Source organism: Portunus trituberculatus, chromosome 38 (genome assembly GCF_017591435.1).
Source record: "Portunus trituberculatus isolate SZX2019 chromosome 38, ASM1759143v1, whole genome shotgun sequence".
In the NCBI taxonomy this organism is placed as follows: domain Eukaryota; kingdom Metazoa; phylum Arthropoda; class Malacostraca; order Decapoda; family Portunidae; genus Portunus; species Portunus trituberculatus.
In genome coordinates, this window is record NC_059292.1 from 12,076,121 (window position 1) to 12,100,189 (window position 24,069).

The following is a 24,069-nucleotide window of genomic DNA, read 5'->3' on the forward strand; positions in this document are numbered from 1 at the left end:
GTGGCCCAACGTTCCTAAAAAGACCAGGAAGTGTCTTACTCTCGAAGTGAAGCTGGGTATTATTCACAGACAAGAGAGAGGCCACCCCCCACCACCTTGGTTCCCAGGTCAACTGTCACCAGATCCCACAGGCCCATGCCTGACTCCGCCATGAGGGAATTTGGGCAGTGGCTGACACATCACCCGTGGACCGAGGTACTGGAGGAGGAAGACGTCCACACAAAATGGCGGAACTACTTCACCACCACAACAGAAGCCTTCCACCACTACTTCCCCACCAAGGACATCACAGTGGACCCATCTGATGCCCCTTGGATGACGCCCTGCATCAAAAGACTCTTTCGTCTGCGTGACAGGGCTTTCCACTCTAGCCCTGACTAGTACAGGAGTTTAAGGAACAGAGTTATCAGGGAAATTAAAAAAGCCAAGGCAACCTACTACCCAGACAAAATTCACCATCTCAAGCTTACTAACAACAGACAGTGGTACGACAAGATTAAGTCTTTGTGTGGTTTACAAAAACAAGCCTCTTCTCTTCCCTGCGTTTCACACCTTTCACCTGACAACGCGGCCAAAGAGATTAACGGTCACTTCGCTACAATCTGTCAGACACTCCCTCCCCTTCACTCTACTACTCTCCCAGCCTACCTCCCTGCCTCCTCCCCTCCACCCCCTGTCCAGGAGGTTGATGTTTACAGGAAGCTTCTTAAATTTAAACTAAACAGATCCACCACTCCCACTGACCTCCCCATCAAAATTTACAGAGAATTTGCCCCAGAACTTGCCACACCCCTTTGCTCTATCATCAACAACTCCCTTTCTCAACATTCCTGCCCCGATGACTGGAAGACATCTTACGTCACCCCTCCCCAAAATTTCTAATCCACAGTCACTGAATGATCTAAGACCAGTCGCCATCACCCCTATATCCAGCCTTATCTGTGAAGATTTTGTGTTCAACTAGGCCTATAACAAAATTTGTAACTCTATTGACACACAACAATTTGGCAATATTAAATCCACCTCCACATCTCACTACCTTGTCAGCTTCCTGGAATTCGTCCACAGCCACCTGGACAAACGCAACACTTCTCTAGCTATTGCTTTAGTGGACTTCAGAAAGGCCTTTGATCTTGTTGATCACACTGTTGTGATAAATAAAGCCATCACTCTGGGTCTCTCTCCCTACCTCATAGCGTGGCTGGCAGACTTCCTCACGGGAAGGCGTCAGGCCGTTCGTTATCAGGGCTCTGTCTCCTCTTTCCAACAGCTCACATGCGGGGTCCCTCAGGGGACCAAGATGGATCCACTGTGCTTCCTCATCCTCATCAACGATGCTCTCATCCACACCCCCCACCGCTGGAAGTACGTGGACGACTGCACCGTGGGCGTACCCGTCAACAACACCAACCCAGACTTCTCAGCACTTCAGTCCACTCTTAACTAACTACAGACATGGATGGAGGACAACAAAATGACCATCAACCACACCAAGACCGTGGTGATGCACATTTGTACCTCCACAGCAGCAGTCCCCCCTCCCCAGCTATCTGTGGGCCCTCACTCCCTCCAGGTGGTCCGCAGCACCAAGCTTCTAGGTGTCTTGGTGGATGATCAATTATCATGGAAGCAGCATGTTTCCAACATCATCAGGTCAGCCTCATACAAAATCTATTTACTGCGCCGACTCAGGTCCCTGGGAGCACCGGCAGATGAGCTGAGGGGAGTGTACCTCACCTTTATACTCCCTAAGCTCATGTACGCCGCCCCAGCGTGGTCCTCCTCCCTGAACCTCACACAACAACAACAGCTGGAGAGGGTTCAGAGGAGGGCGTTCAGGGTCATCCTTGGGCCTGCCTACAGGTCCTACGAGGACGCCCTGACCTGCCTGAGTCTGCCGAGGCTGGCCACAAGACACCAAGAAGCCTTGGAAAAATTTGGGGAAGGATTGCTGCGTCATCCACGTCTCCGCCACCTGCTACCCCCGACGTGCCTCCCCCTGCTCGCGCCACCCAACACCAGAATCACGTGGCGCCCTTAAGAGCACCGCGCACTGATCGGTACCGACTTAGCGCGGTGCCCACTATTGTGCGAGCCTTAAATAAATAAGTAAATTAATAAGTGAATTCTAGGTTAAGTTAGATCCATAGTTAGATTAAGCATTTCAGTTGATTGTTTTAATGTCCCCCCCTCCCTTGTACATTTTCAGTGTAATTTTTTACATTGCCAAATCAATAAACTGTATATTATTATTATTATTATTATAAAACTAATAACATTGCTTGCCACCATCTTGACTCCATCTACTGTCTACTATTTTCAAGTCAGCAGACTCTATTAAGAAGGCTGGTGAGACCGTATCTTCCTTGAAAGCTAAAAGAACCACCTGAACTCGTGACTCTACAATGGATAAAATGGAAAGCCTTGTGGAAATGTGGTACATAAGTTTTGTATGCGGTACCATGATGCGCACTTTGTTTACATTCCACAGGTTGCCGATTAGTGTATTTCCCATTTCACTCTCCCTCCCTTCATAAAGTTAAGATCATCAACATTATAAAGTTATGTACACACATACATTAGTGTATATTATAATGACAAATTAAACTACCTAAATGTTTAACTTCATAATTTTTACTTTCATTAAACATTTCCCTGTACTATGATGCACTCTCACTTTGCTTACTCTCAATGGAATTTCAAATCAGGGGTTAAACTTGTTATAATCGGTTCGCTTAACGAAGTTTCGCTTAACGAAGTGTTTTTTAGGAACGTAACCCCTTCGTTAAGCGGGAGTTGCCTGTACACCAAAAAGTAGAGCAACCATAGCTTTAGCATCGTCAATGGAGGAAGACATCTTGGCGGTTAGCTGTTAGTTTACATTCACTTCCCGCTAAAGCGCCAACTAGTCAATACTTTCCAGTCACTACGTGTGACACCTTTTGACTAGAAGGGATGAGTCAGAAACTCTATGAATGTACAATTTCATTCGCAAATTGACATGTGTGAACCCGCCTTTATCTCATGAGTTTCAGTGCTTGGCCTGGTAGAGAATGCATTATATCAGTTTTGGTTCATTACTGAAATAAAATTCCAATGTTAACACTAATGGTGAATTTATAAAGTCAGTTTTGGTTTGTTATTCTGATTACACATTCATCAAAATTTCAGTGCATTACTGCAGTTGTACATTCTAATGACAGTGCATTGTTACATATGCTACTAGTAGTACACAAATAATGAAAGTTCCTTGTATCAGTTTCCAATCTTCCTTACTACACTCGAAACAACGGACAAATGCGTGCACGACCCTGTCCATAGATTGCAAAAGTCCATTCTTTGCAAAAGTACGTAAAAAACTGTATAAAATGTACGTAAAATTTTCTAATTTTCGTATTAGTTCAAGCTTAGCAGCCACTGGAAGAGCCTTTTGATTATGCTTCACTGGTTTACTAGGTTTAGGAGGCATTTTGGATAGGTTAAGCACTCATGGGAAGGGTACAAATGCATAATAAAGCCGTGGTAAGCACTGGACAATGTTCGCTGTTGGTTGAAAACGCACGGACTGAAGATTAAACATGGCGGCCAACAGCTGATGATGCAACCAACCCGCCACCTACCGGACAATAATTTGCCAGGAACAGACAATTGCACGCATTTTAATATTCGTCCGTAGATTAAACCGGACTCCAGAATTTGTCCATAGTTTCTGAAATCCATTGATGGGAGGTCTGTTGTTTCGAGGGTCGAGTGTACTTCATTATCCTTTTGCATATAGCTCTCCTTCCTTGTGGCTTATATCTCTCTATTGATTAAATAATATCCTATGATTCCTCTACTTCACTTACCTTGTTGCAGTCAGCGTGAGGGAAGGAGGTACCGTCAGGCAACCCTGTGCAATCAGGACGCAGACTAGGATTGCGAGTGGTAGTAGAGCCAGGATCAACAGTAGTGGTAATAGTGGTAGTAGTGGAGGTAGTGGTAGACTCAATTGCAGTAGTGGTTAGAAGCTCAGTAGTAGTTGATGTAATTGTGGTAGTAGTTGAAGAAATCTCAGTAGTGGATGAGGCTTCAGTTACTGTACCAAAATCTGGACACACCTAAAAGGCAAGTTTTGTGAAAATATAGAAAACATAATTTTCCCTTCTTAGATTAAAAACTCAAAATTTTTATCTAACAAATAAAACAACATTACACAAGGAACATGTAAAAAAAATATAATAATGCAATGCCTATGAAAACAGTTTCCTTACTGAGTGAGAAATGTCACAAAGCTAAAGGTCCAAAGTAGTCCACAAGGCAAATTTTCTTCCTATAACAAAAATTTACTGCAGGGAATACAACTCATTATGATAAGCAATGAAAACCAAACTGAAAATGGCATGTCACAATACTCTTGTAAAGCAGAGATGGTCTTTCTTAAAAACATTTACCCAAAGATGATGATTCTCACCAAATCTGTTAACAGCTTAATTAATGGTCAAAACCTCACCAGCTCATCTCCACCTGCTGGTGCTTGGATAGCACGCTTCATCTGGTTAATGAGGTGAAATCTTTCTTGTTGGCACAGTGGCTTGAAGTCGTCTGTGTCAATCTGCCATACCATTACTCCTGCCAGACCATTGTTTCGGGCATAGCGAGCCTGTAAAAAAAAAATAATAATAAACAAATAAAATAATAAAAAAAAATAAATAAATAAACAAAAAAGATTTAATAAAAGAATTTAGTTTACAGTTAACTATAAAAAAAACTGGTAATCAATATTCTGGAAACATCAGTTTTCTGGTATGACTGTCAGAGAACCTTTTCAAATTTACTGTATTGGCACACCAGTGTTTTCTGGAGGAACTGCTTCTATTCTGATGGTGCTGTATTACAACATCATGACACTATGTTCTGTTCTGCTTGCAATAGCTGACAAGCATTTCTTCACATTTAATCATTTATTTGCTAAGGTATAGTCTAATTATGGATTCAGCAAAGAAAAGAAGAGGTGTAAAACTCAAACATCATGCACTGTTTATCTCAGAGAAAATGCAAATACAAAAAAATTTAATTGGCTTTTCATTTAATGTTTAATTTGCTTCTTTTAAAGCACAGTACAATTACACTCAACCCTCGAAACAATGGATAAATGTGTGCACGACCCTGTCCGTAGATTGCAAAAGTTCGTTCTTTACAAAAGTATGTAAAAAACTGTATAAAATGTACGTAAAATACTGTGTAATCATTAAGAAATCATTCAAGCAGTATTACAAAGCATTAAGTACAACAAATAACCTGAAATAGATTGAAAACGCACGGACTGAAGATAAAACATGGCAGCCAACAGCTGATGAAGCGACCGACCTGCCACCTACCGGACAATAATTTGCCGGTAACGGACAATGACGCGCATTTTAACATTCATCCGTAGATTAAACTGGACTCCAGAATTTGTCCGTAGTTTCCGAAAACAGTTGATGGGAGGTCCGTTGTTTCGAGGGTCGAGTGTAATACATTTATGTTAAATATATATTGCATATACATGCTGAACCTTTTAAATCTGGCAATTCCTGGACCTGACGCTTCCTGTAGTACGAAAAATTCCACACTACAGGTTGTCCTTAAGATACCACAAAATACCACCCTCCATGTTCTAAAAACTGTCATAGCTAATGACATCAATCATAGCTGGCCAAATAGCACATCTTAAACACGTCTAACTGTGGCTGGCTATAAACAAGTGACATCGTTGCTAAGCGCTAAAATGTGGTTGCCAAATTTGAATTCCAACAGTAAATTACAAAACTCCCAAAAGCTCAGAAACACAGACATTCATATCAATAAAAACCTATGACATTCATCTTTACAAATTAGGAAAGCTCTGCTATCTGAATTAAATAAAGCAAGAACAGAAGGAAATATCACCTACTTAAGCCACACGAAGCTAATTGTCCAGGATCATGATCAAGTGAAGGGATGAATTTACTTGTACATGATTGACTACAGATAATAACCATGGATTTCATGCAATGTGAGTGGTAGTACAACATGCCCATTATACAAAACTTCAAAATCCTAAAAATTCCTACATAGAAATTGTTTCAAACTAATACATGATCAGTTGTAAGAGAAAACATAATTCATTTGTACACCACACTTCAAACATACAACAGGAACACACCTGGAAAAGAAAACTTAAGAACAGCATTTCCACACATAGAATTTGAGAGAAGATTCATCACACAAAACATAATCAAATGATACACCACACTTTAAACACACAATAGTGACACCAAGAACTGACAATTTCAGACCACTATTTCCAAACAGAATCTGAAAGAAGATTGATCACTTATTATGGATGCATGTTATTCAATTGTCTTTGTGAAATTTTAAGAAACCTCCAAAATAGATGTATTCAAAATACAAGCAAAACCTTATTTACTAGTTAATTAGCTGTTTTCATCTACTCATATATATATTACTTCTAGTGATGTATAATTTTAACCATGCAATCTAATTAAGAATTATGAGTAAGAAAACTTTTCTCTAGCAAATATGAATGCATATGCATATTTATTGCACATTTGCAAACTTTTTTTTTTTAAATACACAGGAGAGAAGCCAGCCAAGGACAACAAAACATTAAAAAAAAAAAAAGGCAAACTCGAATGTTGGTTCCCTAAAACAAAAGTAAAGACTTATCAAAATCAAGGAACAAATGTCTTGAAACCTCCCTCTTAAAAGAACTCAAGTCGTAGGAAGATGGAAATACAGAAGCAGGCAGGGGATTCCAGAGTTTATCAGAGAAAGGTATGAATGATTGAGAGTACTGGTTAACTCTTGTGTTAGAGAGTTGGAAAGAACAGGAATGAGAGGAAGAAGAAAGCCTTGTGCAGCGAGGCCGCAGGAAAAGGGGAGGCATGCAGTTAGGAAGATCAGTAGAACAGTTATCATGAAAATACCGATAAAAGATGGAAAAAGATGCAACTTTTCAACAGTGAGAAAGATGCTGAAGACAGTCAGTCAGAGGAGGGGAGTTCATGAAACGAAAAGCTTTTGATTCCACCCATCTAATGAAACTGTGTGAGTGGAACTCCCCCAAACATGCAAAGAATGGATAAGGCCCTTGTACAGAGTTAGCATTTAGAGGGGCAAGAAAAAGTGGCAAAGATGCCTCAGATCGCCTAACTTCATAGAAGCTGTTTTAGCAAGAGATGAGATGTGAAGTTTCTATTTAAGATAATGAGTAAAGAAGAGACCAAAGATATTCAGTGTGGAAGAGGGAGACAGTTGATTGTCATTGAAAAAGAGGGGATAGTTGTCTGGAAGGTTGTGTCAAGTTCATAGATGGAGGAATTGAGTTTTAGAGGCATTCGACACTACTAAGTTTTTTCTGCCCCAATCGAAAATCTTAGAGAGATCAGAAGTCAGGCATTCTGTGGCATCCCTATGTGATCTGTTGACTTCCTGAAGGGTTGGTAATCTCTGAAAGGACATGGAAAGGTGTAGGGTGGTGTGTGTATTTACCTAGTTGTAGTTTTACAGGGCCTGGGCTTTATGCTCGTGTGACCCCGTCTTCATATTAACACTTACCCAATTTTTCTTTAAAACTATGCACACTCATTGCTGACACCACTTCCTCACTCAAACTGTTCCAAGTCTCAACACATCTTTGTGGGAAACTATATTTTTTAACATCTCTCAGACATCTTCCCTTCCTCAGTTTCTTACTATGCAATCTTGTGCTTCTAATGTAATATTCTTCTCTCAGGATTAGTTTCTCATTATCCACTTGATCCATTCCGTTAATCAATTTATAAACTTGTATCGGATACCCTCTCTCTCTTCTCTGTTCCAGGGTTAGTAGATCCATAGCCTTTAGTCTCTCCTCATATGTCATCCCTTTAAGTTTTGGAACCATTCTTGTAGCCATTTTTTGTAGTCTCTCCAATTTCTTTAAGTGTTTCTTTTTATGGGGGGTCCACACAACTCCTGCATATTCCAATCTGGGTCTTATTTTAGTACTTATCAATTTCTTCATCATTTCTTTGTCCATGTAGTGAAATGCTAATCCAATATTCCTTAGCAAATTATATGTCTCTCTGAAAATTCTATCAATGTGGCTTACTGGTTGATTGTTTTCTTCCATCGTCACACCCAAGTCCTTTTCCTTTTACTTTTTCTAGTTCTACTCCATCTCCCATCTTGTAGATTCCCACTGATCGTCTTTCACTTTTTCCCATTTCCATCCACACTGAATTCCATCTCCCATTTTTTACTCCATTTCCAGATCTTGTTTAAGTCTTCCTGCAGTATTTCACAATCCTCTTTTTATTTTATGACTCTGCACAGTTTCGCATCGTCCGCAAACAGATTTATGTAGCTGTTCACTCCCTCTGGCATGTCGTTTATATATGTGAGAAAAAGCATAGGCACTCTGCTGTCTAATGCTCTCCACTTGGACTTCATATCTTTAACTATCGTCCTTATTTCTCTCCCCCTCAAGTAATTTTCCATCCATATCAATGTGCTTCCTTTTAAGCCACTCTTCCTCTAACTTCCATAGTAATCTTTCATGTGGCACTTTATCAAATGCCTTTTTCAAATCTAAATAAATACAGTCAATCCATCCCTCTCTCTTGTACTTTATCAACTATTCTAGAGTAGAAACTCAATAAATTTGTTACACACGACCAATCTTTTCTAAAACCAAATTGGCTATTTGATAATTTGTTGTCTTCCAAGAAACTCAATCCATTGTTTCTTTATTACTCTTTCACACATCTTGCATATTACACTAGCTAATGATACCGGTCTGTAATTTAAAGGTTTTTCCTTCCTTCCACTCTTATATATGGGAACCACCTCAGTCCTTTTTCATTCTACTGGTACTGTTCCATTTTCTACCCATTGCCTTCTCATCTCATTCCATCATCAACTCTTTTATTTCAAGCTTGGTTACTTTAATCTCTTTCATATGGACAGTCTCTCTATTACTCTGTGGTCTTTCGAATTTGGATTCAATGGGAAAGACCTCCTGAAATTTACTATTTAACAGTTCTGCCTATACTTTTTGGGTCTTCCACCATCCCATTCTCTCCTTTTAACCTTTCTATTGTTTCTTTTTGCCTTATTTTTCCATTTATGAATCTGTAGAACAATTTTGGTTGTTCCTTACATTTTTCGACAAGGTCCTTTTCATAGTTCCTTTCTTCTTCCTTTCTCACCTTAGCATATTCATTTCTTGCTGTTTTGAAGTTTTCCTTATTTTCTGGATTTCTATTTCTCCTCCACCTTTTCCATGTTCCATCTCTTTTCTTCTTTGCTCTAGCACATCTTGCATTAAACCAATCTCTCTTTCCTTTTTCTTTAGGTCTATATTTCAGGACTTCTTTAGGTCTATATTCCCTGACTCCTGTTTTGTATATTTCCAAAAATAAGTTATACTTCTCTTGCACCGTCTCTTGAGTTTTCCATCTCCTCCCAGTTTACGTTTTTAAAATAGCTCTTGAGGTTCTCAATATCAGCCTTTTTGTAATTTAATCGGTCTCCTTTGTATGATTCGTCTCTATCTTCTTTTCCCTCTTCTATATCCATTACTAATATTACATGGTCACACTTTCCAAGTGGGCACTTATATCTTATATCATCGTTCACTTGTATAACCCTTGTAAAAACTAGGTCCAATATCGCCGGCTCATCGTTTCCTCTGACTCTTGTGTTTTCCTTTACTCTTCGGTCCATCATATTATCTATCGTTAGATTCAGGAATCTATCTCCCCAGGCTTCTTCCCCCATACCACTTTCATAATTTTCCCAGTCCACTTCTTTACAGTTGAAATCTACTAATATCATTTTTCTCCTTTCATTAATGATTCTTGTAAGACTCCTTATTGTGTCATTTATCATGTCTTTATATTCTTGATTGGTCCATGAATTTGTTTTTGGTGGCACATTACGTTCCAATGATTGTTAACTCCTTTTTATTAATATGTATCTTAATATACAGTATTTCTAATTTTCCTTCCCCAAACTCCACTTGATTTAGCACCATCTCTTTCCTTAACATCATCATGACTCCTCCTCTTTTACCCACTCTGTCTCTCCTCAGTATATTATACCTTTTATCTATGTCTATTTTTATAGCCTCATTTAACTTTGTTTCCACCAGGCATACAATATCTGGTTCTTCTTTCTTTATGTAATCTCTTAATTCTAATTTACTTGATAAAACCCCATCTATGTTTGTATACATCATTTTTAATCTCTTCTTCTTATCATTTTTAGTTAAACTTGCTCCATTTCTTTTCTCTTCCTTCTCTTTTATATACCATTTCCTTATCCTGTCTCCTATAATTCTCCAAAAAAAATGCCTTCTTCTCCTCCTCTGACCTTTCATTATTTTTTTCCTTTGCTTCTGCCACCAGTTCGTTGTCTCTTCCTTTCCTCCTCGTTTCTATTTTTCTTTATATATATATATATATATATATATATATATATATATATATATATATATATATATATATATATATATATATATACAGTAAAACCTCGCTTGACAAACGTCTCTAAGGACGAACAATTCAGGAGATGACCAAAAAATTGGTCAATATATCGACCCAGGGGACGAATGCTATTTCGGGGAAGGAACGCAGTTAAACGGCTCGCCAGCAGGTGAGCCGTTTGTGTGATAGCTAACCCGGCTATCACACAACAACAAAACGAAATATAAGCACAAAAGAAAATAGAAACAGGAACATACAAAAAATATTACATAACATAATCTCCGTGCCACCACGATTTTCTCCTGTTTTTCCTGGGCATGGTGATGTTTCTGGCGCACTCTACTGTAGCTTCCTCGGCGTTATCCTCGCTGCTCTGGTGGCTCTCAGTGTTGCTGTCATCATCATCCTGGCCATGTCCAGGTACTGCAGATTGTGGCACATCCATCGCAGCTGTTTCCTCGCTCACCTGGCAAGGAACACCGCCCTACTGCCCACTCCTCTCACACTGAGCATCACCTCCAAGGATCAAAGGAACTTCCTGGCCACGTGCCTTTAACTTCCCTTCTTGGAAGTCCAAACTTGCTCCCACATGCGTGAGGAAGTCAATCCCCAGCAGGCAAGGGTCTTCCAAGGCAGAGACGAAGACTGGCAATCTTTCCATGTTTCCCACGCCGATGTTAACTATAACGGGGCCCCACATAGCGGCACTGACTTGTGACGCTACACAGCTGTTGTGTAGCTCTGGCACGCAGCGCACATCCAAAGTTCTCTCTCATGACTGTCTTCTCGGATCTTGTCTGTCTTCCTCCGCATCCTCCTCTCCTCCATTCCATCATGCCATCAACGTCCAGTCTCTCAAGTAAATAACCTTTTCTTTTTATCCATTTTATTATCATTTTGATAGCATTTAGGTAAGTAAAACAATTTAGGCTTTCTATAATTATTTCGTTCATCTCATGCATACATTAAAGGTCTATTTTGAATGGGTTTTATGGACAAAAGTATGATTTTTTTTTTTTTGGTCTGGAACGGATTAATGGTATTTCAATACATTCTTATGGGAGAAATTGATTCATGGGACGAACAAATCGGGTGACGAACAGGATTTAGGAACGAATTATGGTCGTGAGCTGAGGTTTTACTGTATATCTTTGCAACCTTCTGTTTCTCTGAGTTTTGTTGTTGTATATAGTATTTCTTCTGTTGCTGCTTGTGATTTTAGTAGTATCTTAATTGGTCTCTCTGTTCCTTCTTGATATGGTCCCATTCTGTGAAATTCTTCTACTTTCTCTTCTAAGTTCTGTCTATCCTCATCATTTAGACTTTTTAGTAGGTCTTTTTTACTAATTTCATTTCCTCTTTTTCCCTTCTTGGTCTATATTTAACATTTTTTTCTTTCAGGCCAAAAATAATTACACTTTTTTTCCGCAATTTCTCTTACTAGATTTTCTTTTTTCTTAAGGGCTCTTATCATTTTGTTTGTCATATTTTCATCTCTTTCTTTTAACTGTTCTTGAAATACTTTCTGAAATGTTTCCTTGTCTTTCTTAACTTGGATTCTCCATGCCTGTACTTATTTTTAATCACGTCTTGTACTCTTTCCTCTTCTTCGTTAACCTGATCTTTCAGCTCCTTTTTCTTTCTCGGCTTTACCGAGTTCTTCTTCCATCAATTTCTTGTAGTTAGCTACTTCTTTTTTTTAATTCTTCATTTTCTGCTCTTAACCTAACTTTGTTTTCTTCCACTCTTTTTATCCTTTCTTTAAATTTCTGGGGCTCTTTTTCCTGTTCTTCGTTCTCTTTAATTCCCATAATCTCTTTTTTTTTTCTTTATTTATACCATGTGGGCTTTTCACGGGAATTTCTGGGCTAAAGGGGATACTTTTTTGGGTATCTCCTATCTCAAAGCCCACCCGCTAGGAAACCGTTGCCCTGATTGAGGAAGCCCAACCTGCACTCAGACCATGGACAGGATTCGAACCCGTGCACTTGGAGACCCCTCGGACCCCAAAGCATGCATGGTTCCACTGTACCACGGCCGAACCATGGTACAGTGGTACCATTTATCTAATTTATGTTAAATAGTCAACACTCTATTAAATAGTGAAGTATGTGCCGTATCAAAGCCTTCGAATGCTCTTTCACTCTCACCAACATAATCATCTTCTTTCATTCTTTCCCATGTCTCATACCTGCATTTAGATGGAATCTCTTCCTTGCTCATGATTTTGTAACACTGTGTGTGTGTGTGTGTGTGTGTGTGTGTGTGTGTGTGTGTGTGTGTGTGTGTGTGTGTGTGTGTGTGTGTGTGTGTAATTCACCTCGGTCGCCTCCTGGTCACCCAGTCAGTCTTCCCCATTACGGAGCGAGCTCAGAGCTCATAAACCGATCTCCGGGTAGGACTGAGACCATATCAACACACAACACACACCGGGAAAGCGAGGCCACAACCCCTCGAGTTACATCCCATACCTATTTACTGCTAGGTGAACAGGGACCACACATTAAGAGGCTTGCCCATTTGCCTTGCCGCTTACCAGGACTCGAACCCAGGCCTCTCGAATGTGAGTTGAGCGTGCTAACCACTGTTGTGTTTGTGTGTGTGTGTGTGTGTGTGTGTGTGTGTGTGTGTGTGTGTGTGTGTGTGTGTGTGTGTGTGTGTGTGTGTGTGTGTGTGTGTGTGTGTGTGTGTGTGTGTGTGTGTGTGTATTCACCTAGTTGTAATTTTACAGGGCCTGGGTATCATACTCGTGTGGCCCCGTCTCCATATCTACACATATCCAACTTTCCTTTAAAACTATGCACACTCCTCGCTGACACCACCTCCTCACTCAAACCATTCCACACCTCCACACATCTTTGTGGGAAACTATATTTCTTCACATCCTTCAAGCATATTCCCTTGGCTATCTTTTTACTATGCGATCTCGTAGTTCTATTTAAGTTTTCCTCTCTCAACATCATTTGCTCATTATCCACTTCATCCAGTCCGTTCAACAGTTTATAAACCTGTATTAAATCTCCTCTTTCTCTTCTTTGTTCCAAGGTAAGCAAATTCATTTCTTTTAATCTCTCCTCATAGGTCATTTCTGCCAATTCCGGAACCATTTTTGTTGCCATTCTCTGCAATCTCTCCAACTTCCTTATATGCTTCTTTTTATAAGGGGACCAAACCACTCCAGCATATTCCAATCTTGGTCTAATTACTGTACTAATTAATTTCTTCATCATATCTTTATCCATATAATGGAAGGCTAATCCAATATTTTTATCAAATTATACGTTTCTCCAAACATCTTATCAATATGAGCCTCAAACTGCCCATGGTCTTGTATTATCACTCCCAAATCCTTTTCCTTTTCCACCTTTTTCAACACTACTTCTTCACCCATCTTATATGACCCTCTTGGCCGTCTTCCACTCTTCCCATCTCCATCACATGACTTTTGCTCAGATTAAATTCCATTTGCCACCTCTTGCTCCACTCCCAAATCTTATCCAGATCTGCCTGTAAAATTTCACAATCTTCTTCACTCTTCACACACCTACACAACTTCGCATCATCCGCAAACAAATTAATATAACTGTTTACTCCTCTGGCATGTCATTAATATATACAAGGAAAAGTATTGGTGCCAGCACTGAGCCTTGTGGGACTCCACTCTCCACCACCAACCAGTCCGACTTTGCATCCCTTATTACCGTTCTCATCTCCCTCCATCTCAAGTAGTTTTCCATCCACTTTAACACTTTTCCTTTCAGTCCTCCATAAATCTCTAATTTCCATAACAGTCTCATGTGAGGTACCTTGTCAAAAGCTTTCTTTAAATCCAAATATACACAGTCCATCCATCCCCTCTCTCTTGTATTTTGTCAACCACTCTTGAATAAAAGCTCAGTAGATTTGTTACACATGACCTCCCTTTCCTAAAGCCAAATTGATGATCCGATAATAACTTATGATCCTCCAGGAACCGTATCCAATATTTCTTTATCACCCTCTCACAAATCTTACCGACCACACTTGTTAGAGACACAGGTCTATAGTTAAGAGGCTCTTCCTTACTGGGCCTCACTTCAGCTCTTTTCCACTCTACTGGTACTTCCCTGTTTCTAATGAACACCTTATAATATCATATAATGGATCAATCAATTCTTCTCTACACTCCTTCAATAATTTTCCTGAAACTTCATCTGGTCCCATCGCTTTATCATCTTTAAGTTCCTCCAACATTTTATATAACTCCTTTTAGGTATCTTAATGTCATCCATGTGCACATTTCCTTGTACATTCTGAGGCTTTACAAACATTGTTTCTTTAGTAAATACTTTTGAAACCTATTATTTAGCAATTCCGCTATATTCTTAGGGTCATCTACTATCCCTTGCTCTCCTTTTAATCTTTCAATGGACTCTCTCTTTTAAGTTTACCATTTATGAACCTGTAAAACAATTTTGGATGTTCCTTACTCTTGTCTACAATATCTTTTCAAATTTTCTTTCTTCCTCCTCCTTACCCTCACATACTCATTTCTCGCCACTCTATAATTCTCCTTATTTAGTATATTCCTGCTCTTTTCCATCTTTTCCAAGCCACATCTCTTTTCCTTAGCCTTAACACAAGTTGCATTAAACCAATCCTTTCTTCCTTCCTCTCTCGGTTTATACTTTGGTACAAATTTCATAACTCCTTCTTTATAATATTTCATAAAAATCTCATATTTTTTTTGCACTTCTCTGATTTGTAACATCTCCTCCCAATCTAATTTTCTGAAATAATTTTTCAAACTTTCTGTGTCCATCTTTCTATAATTCAATCTACCACTCCTGTATGTCTCGTCCTTCCTTCGCTGTGTTGTTGCTATCTGCATTTCCATAACCACATGATCACTCTTTCCCAAAGGACATTTGTATTGTATATCTCCACATAGGTACACTTCTCTTGTTAACACCAAATCCAGTCTAGCTGGTTCATCATCTCCTCTATATCTAGTATTTTCCTTCACCCTCTGTTCCATCATATTTTCCATCATTAGATTAAGAAATCTCTCTCCCATGCTTCCTCTCCAACACCACTTACTAGATTTTCCCAATCCACCTCCTTACAATTAAAATCTCCTACTAGTATCACCTTTCTTTTTCCAGATAATACACTTTCCAAACTCTGTAAAGTATCCTTGATCATATTGTCGTATTCCTTAATGTCCAAGAATTTGTTTTAGGAGGTACATAGGTCACCATGATTATTAATTCTTTTCCATCACTTTTTATCCTTATGCTTATCACTTCTGCGTTGTTCTTCCCATACCAAACCTTATCCACATTTATTTATTTCTTCGTCATAATCATAACTCCTCCTCCACCTTTACTCTCTATCCTTTCTCCATATATTATATTTATTATCCAAATTTATCTTTGTTTTTCATGCAATTTTGTCTCAGTCAAACACACTATATCAGGCTTCTCCACCATCATATAGTCTTGCAATTCCAATCTACTTGACAGTATCCCATCTATATTAGTATACATTACGGTCCACCCACTGCTCCTCTAGGGTTCCTCCGCATTCCTTCTTTCCACATACCACTTTCTGACTCTCTCTCCTATAACTCTCCAAAAACTTTTCTCTTTCCTCCTCAGACCGCTCATCATTTTTCCTTCTCGCCTCTTCCACCAATTCCTTATATCTCTCTCTCTTCCTCATTTCTATTCTTTCTCACAAACACCTCTTTACAACCTTCTATCTCTCTTAACTTTGATGTTCTATATAGGATATCCTCCGCAGATTGTTGTGACTTCAGTACTACTTTAATCGGTCTGCTCACTCCTCCTTATATGGACCCAGTCTATGGTTTTTTTTTTTCATCATCATTGATTTTACAGAACAGATCTCTTTTCTCTCTTATCTCACATGTTAATTTTCTTAAAATCTATAGACTTTACACACCTCTCTTCTATCTTCCATAAATCTATCACTCTATATTATTTTTCTTAATCTCTTCTTTTGTCTTTTTCTGATTTTAATCCATGTCCTTGTTCTTCTGTCCCTCTCAGCTCATCCTTCACTGTGTTGTGTGTGTTTCATATTGTATTTCATTCAACATTTCATGTCCTTCTCCATTTCCATTTATCCAATTTTTCCTTAAAGTTTTCATCTTCTTTCAACTTCATCACTCAATGCATTCCACTTGCATTGTATTTTCCAATATCCTTCACACACTGCCTCATCCTGATCTTCTTTACATGTCCTCTTGTCCTTCCAGCTTTTTCTGTTACCAGCACCAGGTCTTCCTTGTCATCTTTGCTTTTCTGCACCACATCTTTCTCAGTTTCTTGCTTCCTCTCTCTTTACTGTAATATATTAATTTCTCGTATCCTTATACTGCTGTCTGTTGTTTTTATTTTTTAGTTTCTTCCAAGCTTTATATTTTTCTCTTTCAAATTCTATACATCTGCCATTGTACCAAGAATGTATACTTTTCTTCATTCCTTCATTATAATTCTGTAGGAGTATTTCATGTTTCCTGTCTATTTACCTAGTTGTATTGTACAAGGTTCGGGGCTCATAGTGTCCTGTCTCCATATCTCAATTTATCTAGTTTTTCTTTAAAGTTATGCACACTATGTGCTTTAACAATTCCATTATCCAATACATTCCATTTTTCCACTGTTCTGTGTGGAGAACTGTATTTTCCAATATCCTTCACACACTTCTTTATCCTGATCTTCTTTTCATGTCCTCATGTCCTTCCATCTTCTTCCGTCAACATCACCTGGTCTTCTTTGTCAATTTTTTCAATATCATTTACTATCTTATACATTGTTATTAGATCCCTTTCTCTTCTATTTTCCAGGTTGGCAGTCCCATTTCCTTCAGTCTCTTCATATGTGATCCTTTAATTCCGGCACCATCTTGTTGCAATCTTCTGTATCCTTTCCAATTTTCTTATGTTTTTAGAGTGACCATACCACTGCTGCATATTCCAGCCTTTCTTATCATGCTTGTATGATTTTTTCATCATATCTTCATCCATGTAATGAAATGCCACTCTTATATTAGTCAACATCTTATATGATAGTCCAAATATCTTGTTATGTGTTTATCAGGGCTCAGATTTTCTTGTATGTCACTCCAAGTCTTTTCCTCTTTACTCTTCATTATTTCTTCTCCATCAAATAGTTTCATCTGGTCTTCTCTTCCTCTTTCCTAGTTCCATTATGTGCATTCTCACATTAAACTCATTTCCATTCTTGCTCCATTCATAGATCTTGTTTAAATCTTCCTGCAACAGCAGACAGTCCTCTGGTTTTAATAACTCTTAGCAACTTTGCATCATCAATAAATTCATATAACTGTTTATCCCAATGTGAATGTCATTTACATAAACTTGAAACATAATGGGGCTAACACTGACCTTGTGGCACTCCACTAGTTACTTTACCCCAAGATGTATGTATCTCTAATTACAGTTCTCATTTCCTATCCTTCAAAAATCTCTTGTCCATCAGCAAAATTCCATGTCCTCCTATGTTTCTAGTTTCCAGAAGTCTTCTGTGGGACTTTATCAAAAGCCTTTTTAAATCCAGGTATACTGTGTCTACCCATCCATCTGTTTTCAAGTCCTTCAATAACTCGAGTAGAAGCTTAACAAGTTTGATACACATGACCACCTTTCTGAACCCAAATTGTCTTTGATATGACTTGTCTTCTAGAAATTTAACCCATTTTCTTTGATAATTATTTCACATCTTCCTACGACACTTGTAAGTGACACTGGTCTGTAGTTCAGTGGTTCTTGCCTTTCCTCCTTTAAATATGGTATTGTTGGCTCTCTTCCACTCTAGTGGAACTTTCCTTCATTTATTGAACTTTTGATTATTTCCCAAATTGGATCCAGTTGCTCTTTACATTCTTTTTAACACCCAGCCTGATACACCATCTGGCCCCATTGCTTTTCTAACTTCCAATTCATCCAGTAATCTTCCAATATCCTGTTTGTGTACTGCAATCTTGTAATCCTTGGCAATCCAATGTCCTATTAGGTTCTGTGAAATCATCATCTGCAGTGAATACCGTTTTGAAGCTCTCATTCATTATTTCACACATTTCCTTCTCTGTTTGGTATGTCTTCCCTTCTTTAATTATTTTTTCAATTGTTTCCTTATTCTTTGTTTTGCTGTTTATAAACTTATAGAAAAGTTTGGGTTCATCCTTGCTTTTATCACCTACATCCTTCTCAAACTTTCTTTCTTCCCTCTCTCCTTACTCTAATATATTCATTTCTAGTATCTTTGTACTGCCAACTATTATAGTCATTTCCCTCCTTTAAGAGTTTCTTCCACGCTTTATACTTTGCCTTTTTTGCTTGTATACATCTACCATTGTACCAAGCATGTTTTTTTTTTTCTGAACTCTATAAAAAGGAACAAACTCTTTTTTACTCCTTCATTGTATTTCTGTAACAATATGTCATATTTCTCTTGTACAGTCTTCCTGCCCATAATATTACTCCACTCAATATCAGCAAAATAACTCCTTAATTTTTCAAAATCAGCTCTTGCATAATTTAATCTTTCTCCTTTATAGTCCTCTCTGTAACTTACCTCATCTTCCTCCTGCATTTGCACCTAATGTCACATGATCACTTTTCCTCATTGGACTAAGGTATTGTATGACTGGAGGGGACTTTGGTTTCTTTGTGAAAACTACGTCAAGGAACGATGGTTCTTCTTCCCCCCTGTACCTTGTTGACTCCTCCACCCACTGGTCCATTGTATTAACTATAGTCAACTGTAACACTTTCTCACTCCACTGCCCAGCATTATCCATTACTTCCATCTCTCTCCAGTTTATATTCTTACAGTTGAAGTCTCCAACTAAGAGTATTCTTCTATCTCTTCTTATCATGTTTTCTAGGCACTTTGCATATCTTTATGTTCTTCTGATCCCCATGTATTAGTCTTTGGTGGAACATATGTAACTATAATTTTTTTCTTCAAATCTTCTGTTCTGATTGTTACTCCCATTACTTCCTTGTCTTCACCATATTGCACATCCTCCACACATATTATTACGAACCCTTATTAGCACTCCTCCTCCCCCTTTATCCTTCTTGTCCTCCTCCAAGTATTATATCCCTCCTCTTTAAAGTTGACATGGATCTCTTTTTTCAATTTTGTTTCAACATGCACATTACATCGGCTTTTTTCTTTCAAATAATCCCACTTCCAATATCTTTAACAAACCATCTATGTTAGTATAAGTCACTCTTAATTTATTGCCTCCACAATCCTCTTTTTTTCTTATACCACTTCTTTAGTCTCATATCCAGAACCTCCAGTGAAATTCTTTTTCTCATTTTCCTTCTTCTTCATTTTCTCTTTTCCTTTCCTCTAAGTTCATATTTCTATTTATCCATATTTCTTGTATCGACATCATTGGCCAGCTTCCTTTTCTAGCCATAATTTCCTCTACATCTGTTGAGATCTCATTTTCTTCATTGGTCTTATTCACTGTGATTGTGTGTAATTCACTGTTTGATCTGCTCAGTCTGACGAGACAGCCACGTTTACAGAATGAGCTCAGAGCTCATTATTTCCGATCTTATAGGCCTGAGACCAGGCACACACCACACACAACAACAAGGTCTCTCCTCGATTTACATGTCACTGTGTGTGTGTGTGTGTGTGTGTGTGTGTGTGTGTGTGTGTGTGTGTATTTACCTAATTTACCTAATTGTAACATACGGAAAAGAGCTATGCTCGTGTTGTCCCGTCTCCATATCTATTAATGTCCAGCTTTTCTTAAAATCATGAATATTCCTTGCGTTGACCACTTCCACGTCTAAACTATTCCATGCTTCCACCCTTCTATGAGGGAAGCTATATTTTTCACATCTCTCCTATAAGTGGCCATTTTAGTTTTTTCCCATGCCCTCTCGACATTCTTTCATTCCACATACACAGATCTTCCCTATCCATTTTTCCATGCCAATCATCACTCTGTATATTGCTATCAGGTCTCCCTTTCTCTTCTGTTTTCCAGGGTCGGAAGTTGCATTCTTTTCAGTCTGTCTTCATAAGTCAAATCTCTTAAGTCAGGCACCATTTTGTTGCAGCCCTCTGTACTTTCTCTAGTTTCCTTATGTGTTTCTTTAAGTTCGGAGCCCACTGTATTGTTGCATATTCAAGCCTCGGTCTTATCATTGCAGTAATTATTTTCTTCATCATTTCTTCATCTAAATATACGAACGCCACTCTTATGTTCCTCAATAAGTTCAATACTTCTCCAATTATTTTGTTTATATGTCTCTCTGGCGATAGGTCATTGGTAATTGTCACCCCAAGGTCTTTTTCTTCATGACTGGTTTTATGTCTTCATTTCCTATCTTGTACATACTCCTGATTCTTCTTTCACTCTTGCCAAACTCTATTTTCTTGCATTTTGTCGTGTTGAACTCCATTTGCCATGTACAGCTCCATTTCCATATTCTGTCCAAGTCTTCCTGGAGTAGTTCGCAATCTTTGTCACATCTCACTTTTCTTAACAATTTTGCATCGTCTGCAAATAGGCTCACATAACTGGACACCCCATCCACCATGTCATTTATGTAGACTGAACATTACTGGTGCCAACACTGATCCCTGTGGAACTCCACTCTCCACCAAGCCCCATTCTGATGGTCTGTCCTTAATTATTGTTCTCATTTCTCTTCCTACCAAAAGTCTTCCATCCATTTTAGTAAACTGCCATGCACTCCTCCTACCATTTCAAGTTTCCAGATCAGTCTCCGGTGTGGTACCTTATCAAAGGCCTTTTTTAAATCCAGATATATTCCATCAGCCCAACCATCTCTTTCCTGTATTACATCTATCACCCTCGAATAGTAACATATCAGGTTTGTCGTGCATGAACGCCCTTTTCTAAAACCAAATTGACACTCACAAAGTATGTCATTTTTCTCCAAGAAGTCTGTCCATCTATTCTTCACCACCCTCTCACACATCTTAGCTACCACACTTGTAAGTGACACTGGTCTATAGTTCAATGGGTCTCTCTTGTTACCTGATTTATAGATTGGGACAATGTTAGCTCTTTTCCAGTCTTGGGGCACTACACCTTCCCTTAATGAGGCATCAATTACTTCACAAACTTTTTCTGCCAGTTGCTCCCTGCATTCTCTTAAAATCCATCCTGATACCCCATCAGGTCCCACAGCTTTTCTCACTTCTAAACTCCCCATCATATTCTTGATCTCCTCCACAGTTACTTGAAACTCCTTCATAATCCCTTTCTGTTCCATTACCAGTGGTTTGTCAAAAGCAGTCTCCTTTGTGAATACCTTCCGAAAGCATCCATTCATAGCCTCTGCCATTTCCTGGGATCTTCACTGCATACTCCATTTACTTCTAAACTTTCAATACTTTCTCTATTTTTGATGTTGTTGTTCACATGTCTGTAAAAAGCCTTGGTTGGTCTTTACATTTATCAATTATATCCTTTTCTTGTTTCTTTCTTTCTTCTCTTCTAATCAACACATATTCATTTCTTGCTCTTTTGTAACTTTCCCACTGCTTAATCCGTCTTTTCCTTCTCCACCTCTTCCATGCATCCTCTTTTCTTGTTCTAGCCTTTTCACATCTATCGTTAAACCAGTCCTGCTTTCCAACTTCTCTATGTTGTCTTATTGGTACAAATTTTTCTCACCTTCTTTGTATATTTTTATAAATTCCTTCCACTTTTCATTTGCTCCTTAGCACTCTTGAATTTCATCCAATTTGTCTCTTGAAAGAATTTCTTTAGGTTTCCAAAATCTGTCTTGGCATAATTCCATCTTCCCACTTTATATTCTTCATTTCTTCTAGATTTCTCTTCATCTATCACCTTGAACTCCAAAACTGCATGATCACTCTTTGCTAAAGGGCACTCCACCCTCATCTCCTCAATGACCATTGGCTCTGTACTAAAGACCAAGTCCAGTCTTGACGATGCTCCCTCTCCTCCAAACCTAGTATCTTCTTTGACCCACTGAGTTAACACATTTTCCATTGCCAGTGTCAATAGTGTATTTCCCCATGTTGTCTCTGATCCTTCCATTGACCAGTCCTCCCAACACACCTCTTTACAATTAAAATCTCCCATCATTATAGTTCGTTCACAGCCACCCAACATTTCTTCCAGACATGTTCCTGTATCACTTATCATTTCTTCATATTCCTGTACTGACCATGCATTTGTCTTAGGTGGTACGTACACCACTATGTAGTGCCTCTTTTTCCTTCATTAGTTTCTGCTCTGATCTTTAGCACTTCTGCCTTTCCCATACCTTCTTTCACTTGATCCACCTTTATATCTTTTTAACCAGCAACATCACTCCTCCTCCCATCTTACCTACTCTATTTCTTTTCCAAACATTATATTTCCTTCTCCAACCATCATCAGGTCTTCTCCTCTCTCAGTTTTGTTTCAGTAAGACCCACAATATCTGGGTTCTTGTCCCTCAAGTAATCGTTGAGTTCTAAAATCCCGATATCACTCCATTTATGTTGGAATACATTACATTCCGCTCATACGTAAGTTTCTTTAGTCCTTTCTTGCTGTACTTTTCTGGGTTATGAACCACTTCCTCAGTCTCATATCCAAGATTCTCCAGAAAAACTCTTTCTTCTCCTCTTCTGTCCTCTCTTCATTTTTTTCAAAGCCTCCTTTCTCAACTCATTTAACATTTCTCTTTCCTTTTCACCGAGATCTCTTCTCAACCAAATCTTCCTTGTTGTTTCCTGCTGGGCTAGCCTCCATGACTTCTCCACCAATTCATCTACATCCTTTTGTGACTTAAGTTTGATTCTTATTGGCCTCATACCTTCTCTTGTGAACTTTCCAATTCTATGGAAGTCCTCTATTTCTTGTACTAGGTCTTTTCCTCCTCCTGCACCACATTAATGATATTATTTATCACCTTTTTATGTTTTTTCTCTCTCCATTTTACTCGGTGTCTTATCCTCCTCCACACCAAATATCACCACACATCTCTTTTTGTCTACAGTTTCCCTCACCAATGTCTCATTTGACTTAATAACCTTCACCACTTTCTCAGCAATCTTCTCTTCTATGATCTGTTGATCTATAATTTCAGCAAGGCCCAAAGTTTTCTCCCCAGACTCTTTGATTTCCTTTTCCAGACTTGCAACTTTGTAATTTACCTCCTTTCTTTCCACTTCCTGACTTTTTTTCCATTCAGCCTGCTTCTCCATCACTTTTCCTAAAGATTCTCCACATTTGTCGCAATTCACTTTAATTAACTTAACTTCCTCTTTCAGTACTGCATTTTCTTTCTTCATATCGGGTGTGTGTGTGTGTGTGTGTGTGTGTGTGTGTGTGTGTGTGTGTGTGTGTGTGTGTGTGTGTGTGTGTGTGTGTGTGTGTATTTACCTAGTTGTATTATACAACTCCATGTCTCCATTTATCCAATTTTTCTTTAAAGTTGTGCACATTATGTGCTTTAACAACTTCATCACTCAACACATTCCACCTTTCCACTGTTCTACGTGGAAAACTGTATTTTCCAATATCCTTC

At 38.7% G+C, this 24,069-nt stretch overlaps 1 protein-coding gene across 2 annotated transcripts in view; it reads right to left on the reverse strand.

The window, feature by feature from the left end:
* LOC123514819 (chitinase-3-like protein 1) overlaps positions 1-24,069 on the reverse strand; it is a 103,153-nt gene that overhangs the window by 37,176 nt on the left and 41,908 nt on the right. For both annotated transcript variants that reach the window (XM_045273036.1, XM_045273035.1), the window contains exons 8-9: positions 4,493-4,642; positions 3,849-4,100 (exon numbers count right to left, since the gene is read on the reverse strand). In XM_045273036.1, coding sequence (XP_045128971.1) covers positions 3,849-4,100; positions 4,493-4,642 — 402 coding nt within the window. The remainder of the gene's footprint in view (positions 1-3,848; positions 4,101-4,492; positions 4,643-24,069) is intronic.